Source organism: Lepisma saccharinum, unplaced genomic scaffold (genome assembly GCF_977018435.1).
Source record: "Lepisma saccharinum unplaced genomic scaffold, izLepSacc3.1 HAP1_SCAFFOLD_310, whole genome shotgun sequence".
NCBI lineage: Eukaryota > Metazoa > Arthropoda > Insecta > Zygentoma > Lepismatidae > Lepisma > Lepisma saccharinum.
In genome coordinates, this window is record NW_028143045.1 from 265,115 (window position 1) to 282,597 (window position 17,483).

Sequence of the window (17,483 nt, forward strand, 5' to 3'; positions counted from 1 at the left end):
ATTTGCAGCCAAAGCCTCACGCCACAACATTTTGAGATTTCCCCCCGTTTTCCTGAGGACATTCGTCAAAATTAGTGATTCCGGGTACATATTTACGCTGACAATCAGCTGAACTGATAAGACGAAGAAGAATAAATTATTACTATCTTCTCCATTACATAAAGACAGTGCATCGATATCGGCATCCAAATTGCGTAACATTACTTTATTTGACAACGATGATTTGAATCCCGACTCTTTGGGGTCCTCAATGTCTGATTTATCCGCACCTGTTTGAGCGGGTGGGGTAAAAAGTACTTTGGGCATTTTAACATATTCTGGCCGCTTAGGAGTAGTTGTAGGATCTAATTGAACAAAGCCCTTAAACTGAGACATGACGTAGTAAGGTTACAAATAACAATCAATTTTATAAGTCTGTCAAAAGGAGCTGGAAAAAAAAACTAAAGTTTACTAAAGATTACACTCCGCAATTTAAGTTCTCCATGCCTGCTACCATCTTTTTGTGGCGAATACTACTTATTTCATTAGTTACGCTTCAATTTTCCAAATACTGTTGCTACCCAATAGCAAAAATTCTCAAAAAAAGGCAATATTGAAGCGTACGATGATATAGATCCTGCTACCGTAGTATCGTTAATTCGCCCGGCCCAGTTTGGCACCCCGAACTTCGTGGATCGATTTGCTTGTTTTTTTTTTATTTCCTCCAGGACACAAACAACTTAAATCGCCGAGTGCATGCAAGCTGGGTTAACGAAATCTTCTTGAGAAGTGGGGGAATCGTCTAGTTCCCCCTCCCAAGAAAATTACGTACGCCCCTAAACAACCCAGTTAATTTATCTCTAATCTACTAGATAAAGCTACGTCCACTCCCTTTTTTGTCAAAAGAATAACGACTTAGTCCATTCTTGGATTGATCACAAATTATACCCTATTCAAACAAACTTTTATTCATAAACAGTTTAGTTTTTGTAAAAAGGGTAACAGTAAGTTGATCAGTACAATAGATTCAATATTTTAAATTATGCGGAATGTGACACTTCATTGAATCCCATTTAAACAACTTACAATAAATAACAATGATCGATCTCTCCCCAAAATTTAGTTCGTATATACACGCATTATATCCCTTCCCAATTCTTCATCAAACGTTAAAACAAATAAATATAAATAGTTACACCCGTTTTGAAATATGTCCCAACAATTATGAAAAGAGTATTTGAGATGGTGCCGAAACAAGTTACTGATCAGGTTATCTTAAAAAAAAAAGGTAGATGCAATATTCCAGCCGGTTACGGAGTGGAGAGACAAAAAAGGAATAAATAATTTAATCTACTTGATTTCTTTTGTAATAACTAATTTAACACAATTGACTCAACAATTTAGAAGGATTAATCTGTTGCTACACAACAAGTTACCAGAATGAATTTGACAAAAGCCCCATATTGACCTTCCTCCTTCCCCGTTACGTAATATGGCAAAAGTCCTGATGACTAGGACGATATGGCAGCTCAAACGTAGACGTTAGCTAATATGCCATGCCAAATACGCAACGAAGGGAGGATAAAAAGATCGGGCAACTGTTTCACGAACTACTATATGTACCTGTCGTCTCTCCGCTCCGGCTGGCGTAAATCCTGGTCTGTGGTGGGTATCGCGTGTAAGAAATCTGTGTCGTGACTGTTCGTTCTCTCAGCTCCCACCGCTGGTCAAACGACAAGTCTGTATTACGCATGCGCGAATGACGAGCCGAGGCAGCAAACGGCCTCTCTCGGGAAACTGCGCAACTTGCTACATTACGTAACGATCAGTGATCCGTTTCGGCGCGTGACATATCTCACTCTCGTATAATAAGAGAAGAGAGTGACTGTGGCGGGATGATATTTATATATGTATATCAACCGTCACAACGGGTCGCCGCACTGGGTACCACCATCGCCATGAACACGAAACAAAAATTGGGGTGGGGTATATAAATAACATACCGTAAAAAATAAACATGTCTCGTATAACTGATTTGCCACCCGAGCTACTATCTAAAATATTCAAAAAGATAGTAAACGGAGATGTTAATAAACTTGTAATCATGGCAAGAACGACGCCGGAATTTCGCATCCCTTGTGAAATGGTTCTCAAGGACCTTCTTCGGGAGATCAGCGGCCTGAGGTGCGGTGATCTCAACATTCTGCTTTCGGCTGCAGGGGAAAAATTAAACGAGAGGTTGGACGAATTGCACGAGGCAAGGCAGGGAAGAAGATGGTATACTGATGATTGGTACAAGTCTATGCAGGAGACGGAAGATATCACTACGCATATCATCGCGTTTTCCGAAGCACGGACTTTCTTCCTCTGTTAAAAAATAATAATATATATATACGTGTCAAAAAAACTTGATATATAAATAACACACATCGTGAAAAAAATAATCTTCGGTATATATAAATAACACACATCGTGAAAAACAATTAAATTTCTCTCTAACACTCTGAAATTTTTTGATATGACGACTGAAAAAATAAGTGAGCTCCAAGCATTAAAACAAATGCTAAATTTGTCATTTGAGTATGTAAAAATTCGGGAATTGGAAGTCGACAAATCTTACACGATAACTTCCGGTTCAATCGTTTCTACCCAGTATGGTCCTAAGGTACGCCTGTTGCTCAACGCACAATACAGTCTATTTTTACCAGATCGATACGCTAACATGTTATCGGATGAGAAGCTATCTATTTTAATCGAGAACAAAACTCGAATCGTGTACAAGGGGACAAAGGAACTTCTTGGCAAGAAAACAAAGCACGTAATAGAATTTGTGTATCAACTGCGGGGCCGTGAAAAAAAAATCTCAGAATATTTATATATAAATAACATACCGTAAAAAACTACACAAGAAAAAATCTCAGAATATATATATAAATAACATACCGTGAAAATAACACATAGAGCATCAACATGAGGCCCAAGGGTGTCGTGTACCAGATACCATACTCCAATCTAAAAAATCTAGGTGCCCTCGATGGGTTACTCACCAAAAAACAACGCGAGAAGAAACGTTCTTGCTTGTCGAAAGGACACGGAATGAAATTACTTCTCAGCACACCTCAATTGAGACGCTTGCAGCGTTCGCGGAAACAGCAAAAGATCGGAGGTTTCATATTCAGCATCCCGGCCATCCTGGCAGCATTGGGGGCCGTTGGAAGTTTGGCCGGCGGAAGTGCCGCCATTGCGAAAACCGTCATCGACTCGAAGAAGAACAAGGCGGAATTGGAAGAACAGAAACGTCACAACCTGGCAATGGAGAAGAAGGGGAAAGGTATAACCAAAAAACAAAAAAGCAACCTCGATGCTCTGAAGAAATATAAAAAAAAGAAACAGAAGCACTCACCAACCGAGACATTGAATCTCTGATCGAACCGTTACAAATCAAACACTTCAGAGGAGTTTTCATGTCCGACTCGTTACCTTCAAGCGTCAAAAAAAGAGAATGCGGAGTAGTCAACTTGGACGGTCAAGAAAATCCAGGCACGCATTGGATATGTTACCACAAAAACGATAATGATAAAGCATTCGTTTTCGATTCTTTCGGAGGTGTTCCACCTACAAATTTAGTTTATTATCTGAAAACAAGCAAAACCTCCATATACTACAACGACGAACGCATTCAAGATTTCGGAGACGTGAACTGCGGTCATCTCTGCCTCTCCGTGCTCGCCTTTCTCTCTAAAATAAATAACCCTACGATCGAGGATTTCCAGAAAGTACTGTGGAACCTGAAACAGCATCACTAGGATGGGCGTGTTCCATCTCACGAGCGAATCTTCAATCTTGAAACTCACGTTGCACGACGACATTGTCTATCCTAAATCCGTGGCTCTGCGTGCATTCTACAGCATGTACCTCATACCTAATGTTACGCAGCACAACAACAAAATTAGCGTCGGAAGCCAACACATCGTCGTCACGCCAGGACAATACAATCTTTCCACTTTGCAAGCTCAGTTACCCAAAGGCACATATCTTTCTCAAAATTCGGTCACGCACAGAGTGGAAATCCTGTCGGCGACGGAGACCGTGGACCTGGGCACCATAGGAGAACTTTTAGGTTTCGAGAACAACACAAAACTCGAAGCTGGCATCAAGCACGTGGCAACAAACATTCCTAAATTTTTGGCCATAGAAACTCTGAACGTACACTGCAACGTGGCAGAAGGTATGATCACGAAATCCTCGGACGGATTATTAGGAAGTCACAAGCAGACGGGAATCATAGCCACTTTCAAACCAAGTTCCGAGTTCATGGAACCGATCATCTACACGCCCTCTTCGCCGATCTATTTTCCAGTATGTCGCAACCGCATAGACGACATAGAGTTGGTGGTGACGAACGAGAAAGGAGACGTGGTAGATTTCGCAGGTGCAACAACTACTGCCATCGTGGAGATCAACGTATAATAAATAACCATACATGTAAAATGGAGCAAATCGAAAGTTACGAATTGCAATCTTTCCCTCCCAACCGTCGCACGTTTGCCAATCTGAACGAAGCGAACAGGGAGATCGAATACGACGTGGACGTAGGCGACGGGTTCATTCATCCTCACAGAGCGGACCTCTACCTTCAATTCGACGTGGTGAAGAAAGAAAGCGGAGACGCGTTTCCCGCAGCAGCAAACTTGATACTCGTGGACAACTTCGTGCCTCACCTGTTCTCGCAGGTGGAGGTGAGGAAACACAACACCGTCATCGACAGAATAGATTATCCAGGCATCACGTCGACGGCAGTGGGAACTTTGAAATTATCCAAAACAGACGCAGCGTACTATCAAGCAGGAGGATTCGAAGCCGGGACCAAAATATCGACGAGAAGTCACACGGTGCTCTTTCCCATGCGTCTGCTTCCAGGATTCTTCTCGGACTACAAGGAGATCATGTGGAAGGGAGGACTGAGAGTCACGTTTCGAAGAGCGGCCAACGACAACGACGCACTGATGCGATACGCTACTTTGGGTCCGGACGGCACCACGCCGATAGCCAACACTTTACCCGAAGCAGCCAAGTGCGTCATCCAAAGCATGGAATTAAGAATGCCGGTGGTGGAATACGAAACGAACTACGCCCTCAAGTACAAAGCGGATATCTTGAAAAGTCCGCAGGTGTCGATTCACTTTCACGGCTACCAGTGCGTGCAGAAGATGGCGTCCGGAAGTCACATGGAATTCGACGTGACGACGCAGTTCAACAACATACAGTTCGACATGCCAGATTTCGTCGTAGTGCTTTTTCAGACCGGGAGGGACAAGAATCAGGAAAAAGATTCCAGCAAGTTCGACGACTGCAAGATCAAGAACGTTTATCTGAAGAATGGACGCAATGAAGTGTTCCCGCGCGAGAATTACAATCTTGACGTGACCAAAAACGATTACCTCAAACTTTACGAAGCGTTCTCGGCTTACAAACGCGTGACCGAGGGAAGTGTGGACATGTACTACACGCCCAGCGAATTCAAAGCACGGAGACCCATGACCGTCATCAACACATCTAAGAGAAAGCAGGTGGTGGTCAACGATCGAACCAACATCAAGGTCGTCTGCGAGTTCCACGATGCCTTGCCCGAGGATACCCTATGCAGTGTTATCCTGATTGCAGAGAAGTCCTTCGCCTACGACGTGAAGAACGAGAGGGTCACAGAGCAGTTTTAACAAGTTTTTAACATCTTTTCTTGCACAATAAGTAATTTTTTGGACTAGCACAATCAGTTACAATGGCACAATACGAATTTCACTAGTTCAGATCAGTTACAAATGTCAATTTCATTAGTTATCACTTACAATATCTTTTTGCACTATAGCACGAGACAATCAGAAAATTTGCACAAAAAAAATTTGTTGTTGTTTTTTACACGTGAAAATTAACAATAAAATTTCTTTTTATCGTTTCAGATGCTGTCGAAACATCAAAAACATATACACACACACTAGAAAATAAGCATGCAACTTTATTTGTAACACACACACATACATTCTCCATCTTCATCAAGAAAATATTATAATAAACATAATCATTTTTATCTATCTCATAATAAAACTCTATATCCAAAAAATATCACAACATCAAATAACACTAGAGTCGTTAGTACACGTTGCATGCACTACGGAGGTCCTCTGTAGGGTTTCATGGAAGTTTGGGGGAAAAAAAAAACACGTGAAACTCTACAGAGGTGCGGTAATCTATAACCGCAGCCATTAGAAAACTTTTACATTTTTGGTTGGGCACCACGCACCCTGGCGAGGTTATAGGGGCCAGGCATCCTAAAAAACAACAATTATTATTTGTTTGTTTGTTTGTGTTACAATACATAAGCGCGCGCACGTATGTGTGTGGCACATCGTTCCCTCCCCGAGAGAGAAAGGTTTACGTAGGTCGCAATATATAAACATTTTGGTCCCGGACTTGGAAAATTACGATAAAATACACTCATCTTTCAAAAATAAGAGGATGAGAGGAGAGGTTTACGAAGGTCACGATATATATATAAACATTTGGCGCCGGACTTGGAAAATTACGATAAGGTGCACTCATTTTTCAAAAATGAGAAGATGAGAAGATGAGAGGAGAGGTTTACGTAGGTCGCAATATATAAACATTTGGTCCCGGACTTGGAAAATTACGATAAAATACACTCATCTTTCAAAAATAAGAGAATAAGAGAATAAGAAAATGAGAAGATGAGAGCGCGCGCGTGTGTATATGCCACATCCTTCCCCCCCCGAGAGAGAGGTTTACGAAGATCACTATATATAAACATTTTGGTCCCCTTGATTCCAGCACTCCAACTTCATCTCTAATGTTGACGACAATATTCTAAAAATAGAGAGAATGAGAGAATGAGGGAATGAGAGGATGAGAGAATAAGAGGATGAGAAGAGAGGTTTACGAAGATCACGATATATAAACATTTGGTCCCAAACTTGGAAAATTACGATAAAGTACACTCATCCTTCAAAAAATAAGAGAATGAGAGAATGAGAAAAGAGGTTTACGTAGGTCATGATATATAAACATTTGGTCCCAGACTTGGAAAATTACGATAAGATGCACTCATCTTTCAAAAAATAAGAAAATAAGAAAATAAAAAAATGAAAGGATAAGAGAAAGATGGGAGGATGAGAGGAGGATGAGAGGAAGATGAGAGAATAAAAAGAGAATGAGAAAGATGGGAGGATGAGGGGATGAGAGCTCATCTTTCACTCATCACTGCCTTTTTGCGCCCGTGAAACGTCGTCAGCGTAATAAATGAGGCACGGAACAGGGAGAAAAAGTGAGTTTTTCAACTTTTTGCGGTCGTTTGGTCAAGAAATCAGAGTTGCAGTCAGATGCACAAATTTATACTACTACCATATTATATATATATATATATATATATATATATATATATATATATATATATATATATATACAGGGTGTCATTTTAATGGCGCCCACGGACCACGGAAACGTATAGAGGACATCAAAACAAACAACTTTTCTCAGTAAAATTTTTTTTCGTTGGTGCATCGTTTCGGCACTACAGTCGTTCAAAAAAGCCCGTTTTGCCGCCTGAATGCTAGCAACCACACACAACATTTGATTGCATTTGTGACGTCATGTCCCGTCGTGAAGCGATACGTTCCAGGTTTGCCAGGAACACACATATTCTGTGAAAAATGACATGGTTACAATCAGCCACATTATGTACCGTAAAACAAAACGAGAAAACACGTTCTGTAACCTAACAGGAAGTAAACAAACGACACGAAAAATGGTAGAAAGAAATTAGAATTCAAGTGGAAGTGGTAATATTGAATTTTGTCTTAGCTTGCGTGTCTAATATTTGCAAATCTAGTTGCCAAATTGGCATCTACAATTTAGTCTATCCACTTCCTCCTTCTGATACTAGTTGTCTGTGACACACTGAACAGATGACAAAATAGAAATGAAATAACTCAAAATTCCAAAGGTAATATAATGTATATTCAGTGCATTATGAGGCAAGAGAGAAAAATGGTTGAAAATACAGGGATATAAGTAGTAGTAATACAAGCTCTCCGACGACTGTGTTTATCTATGCACCGGATACACATGTAATAGTTTGCAACTGTGAACAGGGCAGTATATTCTCTACTGATTCATAATTAGATTGTTACTGTGCTTGTATGTGTTTTAGCCGTAACGTAACAATGTGAACCTCGGATACTTGTGATATCAGCACAAAAGTACCACAAGGCATCTGGACACAAACCTGTAGATATCAATCTTGCAACGAGATTTGCAAATATTTGACATGTAGCTGGGCGTAAACAGCCACGAATAAAATGTATTGTTGTTGATATTTGACATGTAGGCTGAGACAAAATCAGATATTGACAGTTCATTTTGAATACGTTTTTTACCATTTCTCATATCGATGGTTCACTTCCCCCTTCCGCTGAGGTGACTGCTGATCTGGCTGGAAGGCTATGATGTTCGGTCTTCTGGACGCATTCGTTTTACAGCTAATAATGTGGTTGGTAGTTTGTCATTTTACACAAAATTTGTGTGTTCCTTGCAACCCTGCCGTGCGCTGTTTCGTCGCAGAAAATGACGTCATAGATACGATCAAATGTTGTGTTGGCTTACCAGCATCCAGGCAGCAAAACGGTCTTTTTTGAACGGCTGTTGCGTCGAATCGACGCACCAACGAGAAAAGTGTTACTAAGAAAAGTTGTTTGTTTTGATGTCCTCTATACGAATCTGTGGTCCGTGGGCGCCATTAAAATGACACCCTGTGTATATATATTTATATATACAGGGTGTCATTTTAATGGCGCCAACGGACCACGGAAACGTATAGAGGACATCAAAACAAAGAACTTTTTTTCAGTAAAATTTTTCTCGTTGGAGCGTCGTTTCGGCGCTACAGTCGTTCAACAAAAGCCCTTTTGCCGCCTGAATGCTGGCAACCACACACAACATTTGATTGCATTTGTGACGTCATATCCCGTCGTGAAGCGATGCGTTACAGGGTTGCCAGGAACACTCATAGTCTGTGAAAAATGACATAGCTACAATCAGCCACATTATGTACCGTAAAACAAAACGAGAAAACACGTTCTGTAACCTAACAGGAAGTAAACAAACGATAAGAAAAATGGTAGAAAGAAAATAGAATTCAAGTGGAAGTGGTCATATCGAATTTTGTATCAGCTTGCATGTCAAATATTTGAAAATCTAGTTATCAAGTTGGCATCTACAATTTAGTATATCCACTTCGTCCTTCTGATACTAGTTTTCTGTGACACACTGAACAGATGACAAAATAGAAATGAAAGAACTCTAAATTCCAAAGGTAAGCAACACATAATATAATTTATATTCATGGCATTATGAGGCAAGTGACAAAAATGGTTGAAAATACAGGGATATAAATAGTAGTAAAACAAACTCTCCGACGACTGTGTTTATCTACGCACCGGATACACATGTAATAGTTTGCTACTCTGAACAGGACAGTATATTCGCTACTGATTCATCATTAGATTGTTACTGTGGTTGTACGCGTTTTAGCCGTAATGCAACAACGTGAACCTCAGATACTTCCGTTATCAGCACAAATTACTACCACAAGGCATCTGGACACAAACCTGTAGATATCAATCTTGCAACGAGATTTGCAAATATAATTGACATGTAGCTGGGCGTAAACAGCCACATGTAAGTTGTAAGTACAATAAGGGTTATTGTTGTTGATATTTGACATGTAGGTTGAGACAAAATCTTCATTTGGAATACGTTTTTACCATTTCTCATATCGTTGGTTCACTTCCCCCTTCATCTGAGATGACTGCTGATCTTCTGGCTGGTAGGCTATGATGTTCGGTTTACTGGAAGGGTTTCTCGCTTCGTTTTACAGCTAATAATGTGGTTGGTAGTTTGCCATTTTTCACAAAATATGTGTGTTCCTTGCAACCCTACCGTGCGCTGTTTCGCCCCAGGAAATGACGTCACAGATACTATCAAATGTTGTGTTGGGTTGCCAGCATACAGGCGGCAAAACGGTCTTTTTTGAACGGCTGTAGCGTCGAATTGACGCACCAACGTGAAAAATGTTACTGAGAAAAGTTGTTTCTTTTGATGTCCTCTACACGAATCTGTGGTCCGTGGGCGCTATTAAAATGACACCTTGTATAGTGTATAATATGTTTAATTAATTCACATACTGTGCCTCTTTAGAGAACATTTATAAAATCCGCCTTTGGGTCTGGCCTCTCCCTGAAAAAAATCCTGGGTACGGGCCTGCAACACGCACAGATATATCATGTAGTACGGAGTCATGAAGAACTCTGATGTTCAGTGACAACCTATCCAAGCATTTTCCAAACGTCCAAATTTAGCCAGGATGCTGTTTTCATCCCAACAGTACATATAAAATAAACATATAACTCTCTTTTTTTCAGGTTTTCAGGCCTGCTGGGACGACAGGGGAGGAAGCTGGTTCATAAGGAAGCTCTGCGATGAGCTAAAGGATAATGCAAGCAGAATCGACCTCCTGAGTTTGTTGACTCGAGTAGCCAGAAGAGTTGCGCTTGACTGCGACAATGCAGAGGATGGAGTGGCTCCACAGAACCTTATGAAGCAGATCCCTTCAACAGTCAGCATGTTGATCAGAGATGTGTACTTCGCTCCGAAGGTAAACCGCAGCTAACTCTTTATAAACTGAAGTACTCATTAATGATAGAAGTATTGTTGTTGCTTTATTGCAGCACTCCTTTCGTCTAAATTTTATTTCCATTTCTATTTTGGCTATTTCACATCGCTATTCTACCTCATCACGACGATGAGGCGACGCCTGGAAGGATTCACAGGAAGACATGAACTCTCCATTGTAAATGCAGAAATGCTAATTTAAATTAATTTATTTCAGCATTATAATGTTTCATTTGCATTCATTCATATAATATTCTCAATCAATGCTGTGCCTCCCCGATGGTGGGGCATAGTGTTTCGGAACCCACTTCAAACTGTAAACCCGTCCGATTATCTTCTTTGTGCACATAGGTGATTTAAAAACAAACTCAACCCTTCTCTATGAAACTACAGCTCAAAGCACTTCGATATAAAGGAGGTCCGCCAAGTGTAATATGAACATCACATATCACAACTATAATTGGGAGAAGTTTGATTTACGTCATTAGCACACACAGTCTACTGCGTCCCAGGAGACTGTGGAACAAGCTCAGGAAAACAAGTTCTCTGCGCAAGTTGAAACTCGAAAAGGATCAGCCAGTGAACGCGTGAGAGGGAGAGGGAAAGCCCTCGTTGAGAGGGCAACGAGACTGCAGCAACCAGCCCTTTGCAGCAATGCTCCCTCCTGTTCTTTTCCCGTTGTTCAACAGACTCCTGGAACAAAATACAGGCATGCTCTTTAATATGGAGCCTGATGCAGTGGAATGTGACCCAAACAGAAATCGAATTTAAGAACCTCTGATTATGAAACGACAGCTCAAACCACTTCGACATAAAGAAGGCTCAAGTGTAATATATAATATTCGTTCTAGAATAATACAAATTCAATACGAAAAGTATAATGAAACAGAATTTTACAATATAAAACATGTGTAGGCCTTGCAGTTGTTTCAGTATTGTCTTCAGGCGGATCTGCTTCCATAACAAACCCACAATTTAAGCAGTCAAATTTTTTGCACGGAGTACCAAAATGTCAATATGAAGAAAGTATACCACATACTACAAAGTTAGGTCATCTTTATTTATGAAAGTTCCTTTCTTCTAGTCAAATATAGTTCGTGTAGAAACATTTCGGAGTTTCCCGCACACATTCGAAGCTCGAGGATCCCGGGCTGGGCATGAGTATTCTTTGTGAGTGTCCCTTCATCATATCACCACTCATCCTCATCTTCGCGATTATCCAAAATTGGCAGAAAAGCAAAGTAAAACAAACCAAATCGACAACAACAAATTGAAGGTCGGGAACTCTACGACACACTTGAAGCTCGGGAATTCCCCGTAAAAGTGAAGCTCGCATGAAATCATCATCGCAGAAGTTAGTTGCCAACTTTAGAGATAAGTTGCTAAATCTGTCGAACTTGTAATGCCGATTGGATACAATTAAAAAAAAAGCAACGGGTATTTTTTTCGGATACTCTGAGTGCTTTTAGTGCTTAATTTGGAGATTTCAATAATAATAAGTTCCAACGTTTATTATTTATTATTATACAGTTATTATTATATGTGTAAATGTGTCCAAAGAGCCATTCAGACATGTGTACTGTGTTTTAAGAAGTATACTTAAACGGACATATGGAGATTTTGATCAAGTAGGTAGGGATATTTTTAGACATTAAACTGAATAGACGAACGTTATATTCTAACTTCCCTATTAAAAGCTTCTGGTTTTGTGTGTTATCTCTGAAAGTCAATTTCAATTGAGCCTAGAACAAGGTCAAGAGCTTAATCCGTTCGGAAGTTGTGTGCATTTTAGAATCCTGTTTAAAAAGTTTATATTTTGATAATAGTCATTAAATTTAAAAATATATGTAGGCTGTAATGAATTTTAATTATTTTCTGTTGATAGTGATTTTTCTAGGAAGTACAATGTTATGCAGGCTTTACTTTAAAGTCAGAGCTCTTTCGCAGGCTTTATGTGTGTGTGTTAAAAAATAAGGGAACTATTTTTATTGTCACAAATCTATCGTGGTAAGAAACCTTAAAGCTACAGCTACTTCTTTGTACGGCACTTGTCCTACCGACATACATGTTTTTGTAGGCCTTGTGTTAGAAAAATGAAGCATGATTTTATTTGTCAGTAGTAAAGCTTCCACTCTTGCCACGCACGTCGCTTGTCATTGAGCATGAAACATATCATCATTTACATCTCTCAAGTGGAGTTGTACCTGCTTTCCATAATGAATTGTTGTACTGTAATATATTCATCACTACTTCACTGCTCATTTCGAGTACATTTCGAAAATGATGGAAGAAATCAGATGTTAACATTTTATATCTCAGAGGTTACAGAAAGGAGGGTGCAATAAGATCTTCTGTGAATATTTTGTAGCCTGTGGAGACTTATAAAATTATTATTTTTTAATTTTCAGGTTGATGCAGTCAGTGAGACAGCAAACGATTTCTTATCGGGCGGAGGAAACTATTTTGTACCGTCAACTGGAACTACTGCAAGATGCATTAGAAATCCATTGCATTCAACTAACGAAGTTCAATCTGAAATATCTGGTTGAGAACATGTTGCCTGTGTTTCCTGACAGACCAGTACCAACATTCTTTTCGTAAATTTTGTAACTAAACTGCTGAAAATGAAGAAATTTGTGTAAATAGTACTTTTCTTAAAATTGTGGTTAAAGAACAAATAAACTGAATTCAACATACTCTTGCATATTATCATGGACAAAAGCACACCCAGAGACCTCTGATATATTTTTGAGAGCATACTTATGATTCCACGGGGATTGGGATGGAATCATGCAGTGTATTTCTCTACTAGAATTTCGAGTTGCTTCACCTCATACATACAAAAAGGAATTTTAAAGTTGAAAAGGGATTTTTTGTAGCTGGTAGGAAAATTTCGATTAGACCTATGAACATCATATGCATAAATAACTTTTCTCGATATCTTATCTTTGTTGTTCCGACAAACTGGACAAAAGTTATATATGGTGACTAATTGGAATAGAAACCAGATTAAAGTGGTAATTGGAAGGAACTGTTGCTTCTCACATTTTGGTCTCAAGTATCATCGTCACAGGGTTTGTAGCAACTTCTTTTATTGTAAGTACCTATTTTCCCTTCTTCTCTTGCGTAAAAAACTTTATTTTGGAATCTCCTTTTATCCTCGGTAATGACTTATCAATTCGCATCATCACCAATTAAATTTTAGTTCCGTGTTCGTTTGTCAGGGTGTTTACCAAAATAACCAATCAAAAATTCTTGACTCTTTCATTTCATGTAACAGTGTAAGTTCATTATACTGTAAAAAATAGCAAACGTTCTTGACCAAAATCGGACCTCCTCGATGGCGCAGTGGTAGCGTCGTTGGCTTGTAATCACGGAGTCCAGTCCCGATTAGCCTTGCTGTGCTTAAAGTGGACTTAAGACACCAAATCATTCAATCAACCAATCTTGACCAAAAGCATTATTTCTTGACATTCTTGACTGGTAGACACCCTGTTTCTGATAATTGCACTGATTTCTTCCTAAGGGAACAGACTTCGGATGGGACCGAAATGCAAAAATCGAGACGAGACCAAAACTCGCTGTCCGAGTTTCTTGATATCGTTCAAAACTTTCGTTCGATACTGAAAATTTACTTTACTATGCAACTTCGTCAGACATATCGAAAGGATTTATTCCTTATTATATTCTATACGGGTCTTATAAATTGCAAAGCCAGTAATTTGTTACGCGTAAGGAACAAATTAAATAAATCCTCAACGTTTTTTCTTTTGAATACATTCTTAAATTCAATATTTAAAAGACAAGAAACCCTGTGTCACGAGTGCTACACTTGTTTATTCACGGAAAATCAAGTTCAGTACCAAATAGACATGCTAAAAACAAAAGTGAAACAATATACTCATTGGATCCATGCAATTTTGACATCTTTTAACTGAAAGAAAAAAATCTGCTTAATTAGGAAATGATTACCGCCGCCAAGGATTTGTTTTTGTTATTGGACGACAAAGTTTAAAACGTTGAATCAGCCTCGATTAGCCTCTGTAGATAAGTTGCACTTACCAAATACAATCCCTCAAAAACTACGAGCTCCAAGAATCCAGTAATTAAGTTAAAAGTTCACACCCAGGTAATTCGGAACTAGAGAACAAAAATATCCTGTGTGGAAAATGCTTTGACTTACTTTGATTTTTTACACAAAAGTTTGGGAATCTATTCTGAGAGGGAAGGAAAATGTGTACAATGGGGCGACCTCCAAATCAAGTTAAAATTTTACACACAAGTAAGTCAGTACCAGTCAGGTATGTGGAGAAAAGTTTTGAGCTATTTCAGTTCCTACTACAAGAAATTGGACCACCCTCGACGCAGACAGAACGCTAATAGCGGCTATTAATTAATAGTTTAGTACGGTATAACTTTACCAATTACATATTTTATGATCAGATCTGAAGGTAAATCACTATGTAAGATGACGTGTTCTGTTTCATCACATACAAAAGTACTTTTAGACACGAATCCTTTATGTCAAATAAAATACAATAATTATATTCTCTTCTTTCCCTAAGCCAATATTTAATGGAGTAATATCGCAGACTTACTATTTTATTCATATCAACAGTACAAAGTACACCATAAAAGCTACGCTCACTCCTAACCAGGGTTTCGGAGCGGAGTGCGGAGCGTACTAAAGGAGCGCTCCTGAGCGACTTCGAAGTGTCATTTCTACTCCGCTCCTCGCTCCGGAGCAGAGCGTGGTACGACAGCACTCCGATCCGGAGCGGAGTGGTTCGACTTCTTGAGACGCACGCTAGTAGTGTAATTTGTGCTATAACCAGGACGAGAAAGTATGAACCCCCCTCAGGCAGATTTGGCTACACTTAAAACTTGCTCAACATGCCTATATGAGTTTTTTGCTCATGTGTGGTACTCTGTCTAATCCAAGATTTTTGTAAAAATGTCCTCGGGAATTTCTTGAGAAAGTATGACCCCCTCAGATTGATTTGTTTACACTTACAAAAAGCATTTTTGTTAGATTGTTGTTTATAAGAGTAGTGCAGGTCAGACAGTTCAAAGCCATCAATTGGGGTTCATATTTTCTCTCCATGTTCCCCATCTTATTTATTGCGCTGATGATGTTTCACAGCGAAGAAAACAGCACCAAAACCTCAAAAACTTATTTTGATGTATTGATTGATTTGTTGTATTGATGATATTACTGGGATGAGAAATGATGAACCCCCCTCAGGCAGATTTGCCTACACTTAAAACTTGCTCAACATGCCCATATGAGTTTTTTGCTCAAGCGTGGTACTCTGTCTAATCCAAGATTTTTGTAAAAAAAAAAATGCTTTTGGGAAGTTCCCGTGAAATGATGAGCCCCCCTCAGATTGATTTGGCTACACTTATAAAATCTACTTCTGTTAGATTGTTGTCCATAAGCTTGTTAAAAATATGCCTCTTTTGATATTTTTTTTGCCCACACCTAAAACTAAGCCAAATGTATTAACACACACACACACACACACACACACACACACACACACAGCACACTGGTGAACCCAACTGATATTTTTTATTAAGTATAGAGTTTTGATTTGAACCCCAAGAAATTTTATATAAATACCAAAGCCAAAAATATTAACACACATACACACACACACACACACTAAGTATACAAAACACACTGCTGAACCCAACTGATATTTTTTATTAAGCATAGAATTTTGATTTGAATCCCAAGAAATATATATAATAAACCAACAACAAAAATGCCAAATCAAAAATATTGTAATCAATGCAATAAGAATATATCCAGCCCCAATTGGGCTAAGCATCAAAAGAATTGTAATCCAGACAAATGCAGAACTCCCACAAAAATATGCCCAAAATGCCATAGAAAATATAGCATGGAATACTTCACATATAAACATAAAGGTACTTGTTCTGCACAGTCATCAACATTGCCCCCACAACCATCTACATCTGGTCTGAAAAGGAAGCATGAAACACCTGTTAATGCTGGACCGGCAAAGCAGCCACGCTATGAACCCATCCATAACAGTTTTAATGGCCAACTTAGGGATTACCGGTTTGTATCAGAGCAAAAATGTGGTATTAAGAATTTTTTGAACAGTGTAAATCCTGATGTGCAGGCAATTCTAAATGCACAAAATGGCTCTTATAAGCTGTCCCTCAAATTGTTTACACAATATAAGAAATCAAATGGCACAAAATTTACACAGCCCCACATAACAGAAACTGTACCTATATATTCAAATGCAAATTCAGACAAAATAATAAGCAGTTTGATAGATCAATTGAATATTAAACACTCTGAATTTGCGGCAAAAGAGTCAGGATGGAGCCTATGCGGATCTCCACACAAGCTTTATGTTAATATTTCTGAACTCAGCCCATTACAAGGATCTACATATCTGCCATTACCTGCCAATATCAAAAACAAAACAGCCGTGGTTAATATAAAAAATAATGATGAGAAATGCTTTTTGTGGTGTATTTTAGCTGCTTTGTATCCAGTTTCAAGGCATCCTGAGCGAATAAGTTATTATAAACAACATGAAAATGATTTTGATGAAGCAATGGAGGGTTTAGAATATCCAATGTCTGTTCAGAATATTGATAAATTTGAAAAAAAGGCCAGGAATATCAATAGTAAACAATTATCTATTAATGTGTTTATTTGTTCTACTGGCCGTGGCAATTGCTTGATAGCACCTCTCAGAATCAGTACATTTGATGATGAT

At 39.1% G+C, this 17,483-nt stretch overlaps 1 protein-coding gene across 1 annotated transcript in view; it reads left to right on the plus strand.

Annotated features, from left to right (window-relative positions):
- The window catches only part of LOC145982676 (uncharacterized), an 89,289-nt gene extending 75,874 nt beyond the window's left edge, over positions 1-13,415 (plus strand). Inside the window, exons 11-12 of the mRNA XM_083116046.1 lie at positions 10,470-10,702; positions 13,128-13,415. Of these exons, the coding sequence (XP_082972172.1) occupies positions 10,470-10,702; positions 13,128-13,268 (374 nt within the window). The 3' untranslated portion in view covers positions 13,269-13,415. The remainder of the gene's footprint in view (positions 1-10,469; positions 10,703-13,127) is intronic.
- The last annotated feature ends 4,068 nt before the right edge of the window (positions 13,416-17,483 follow it).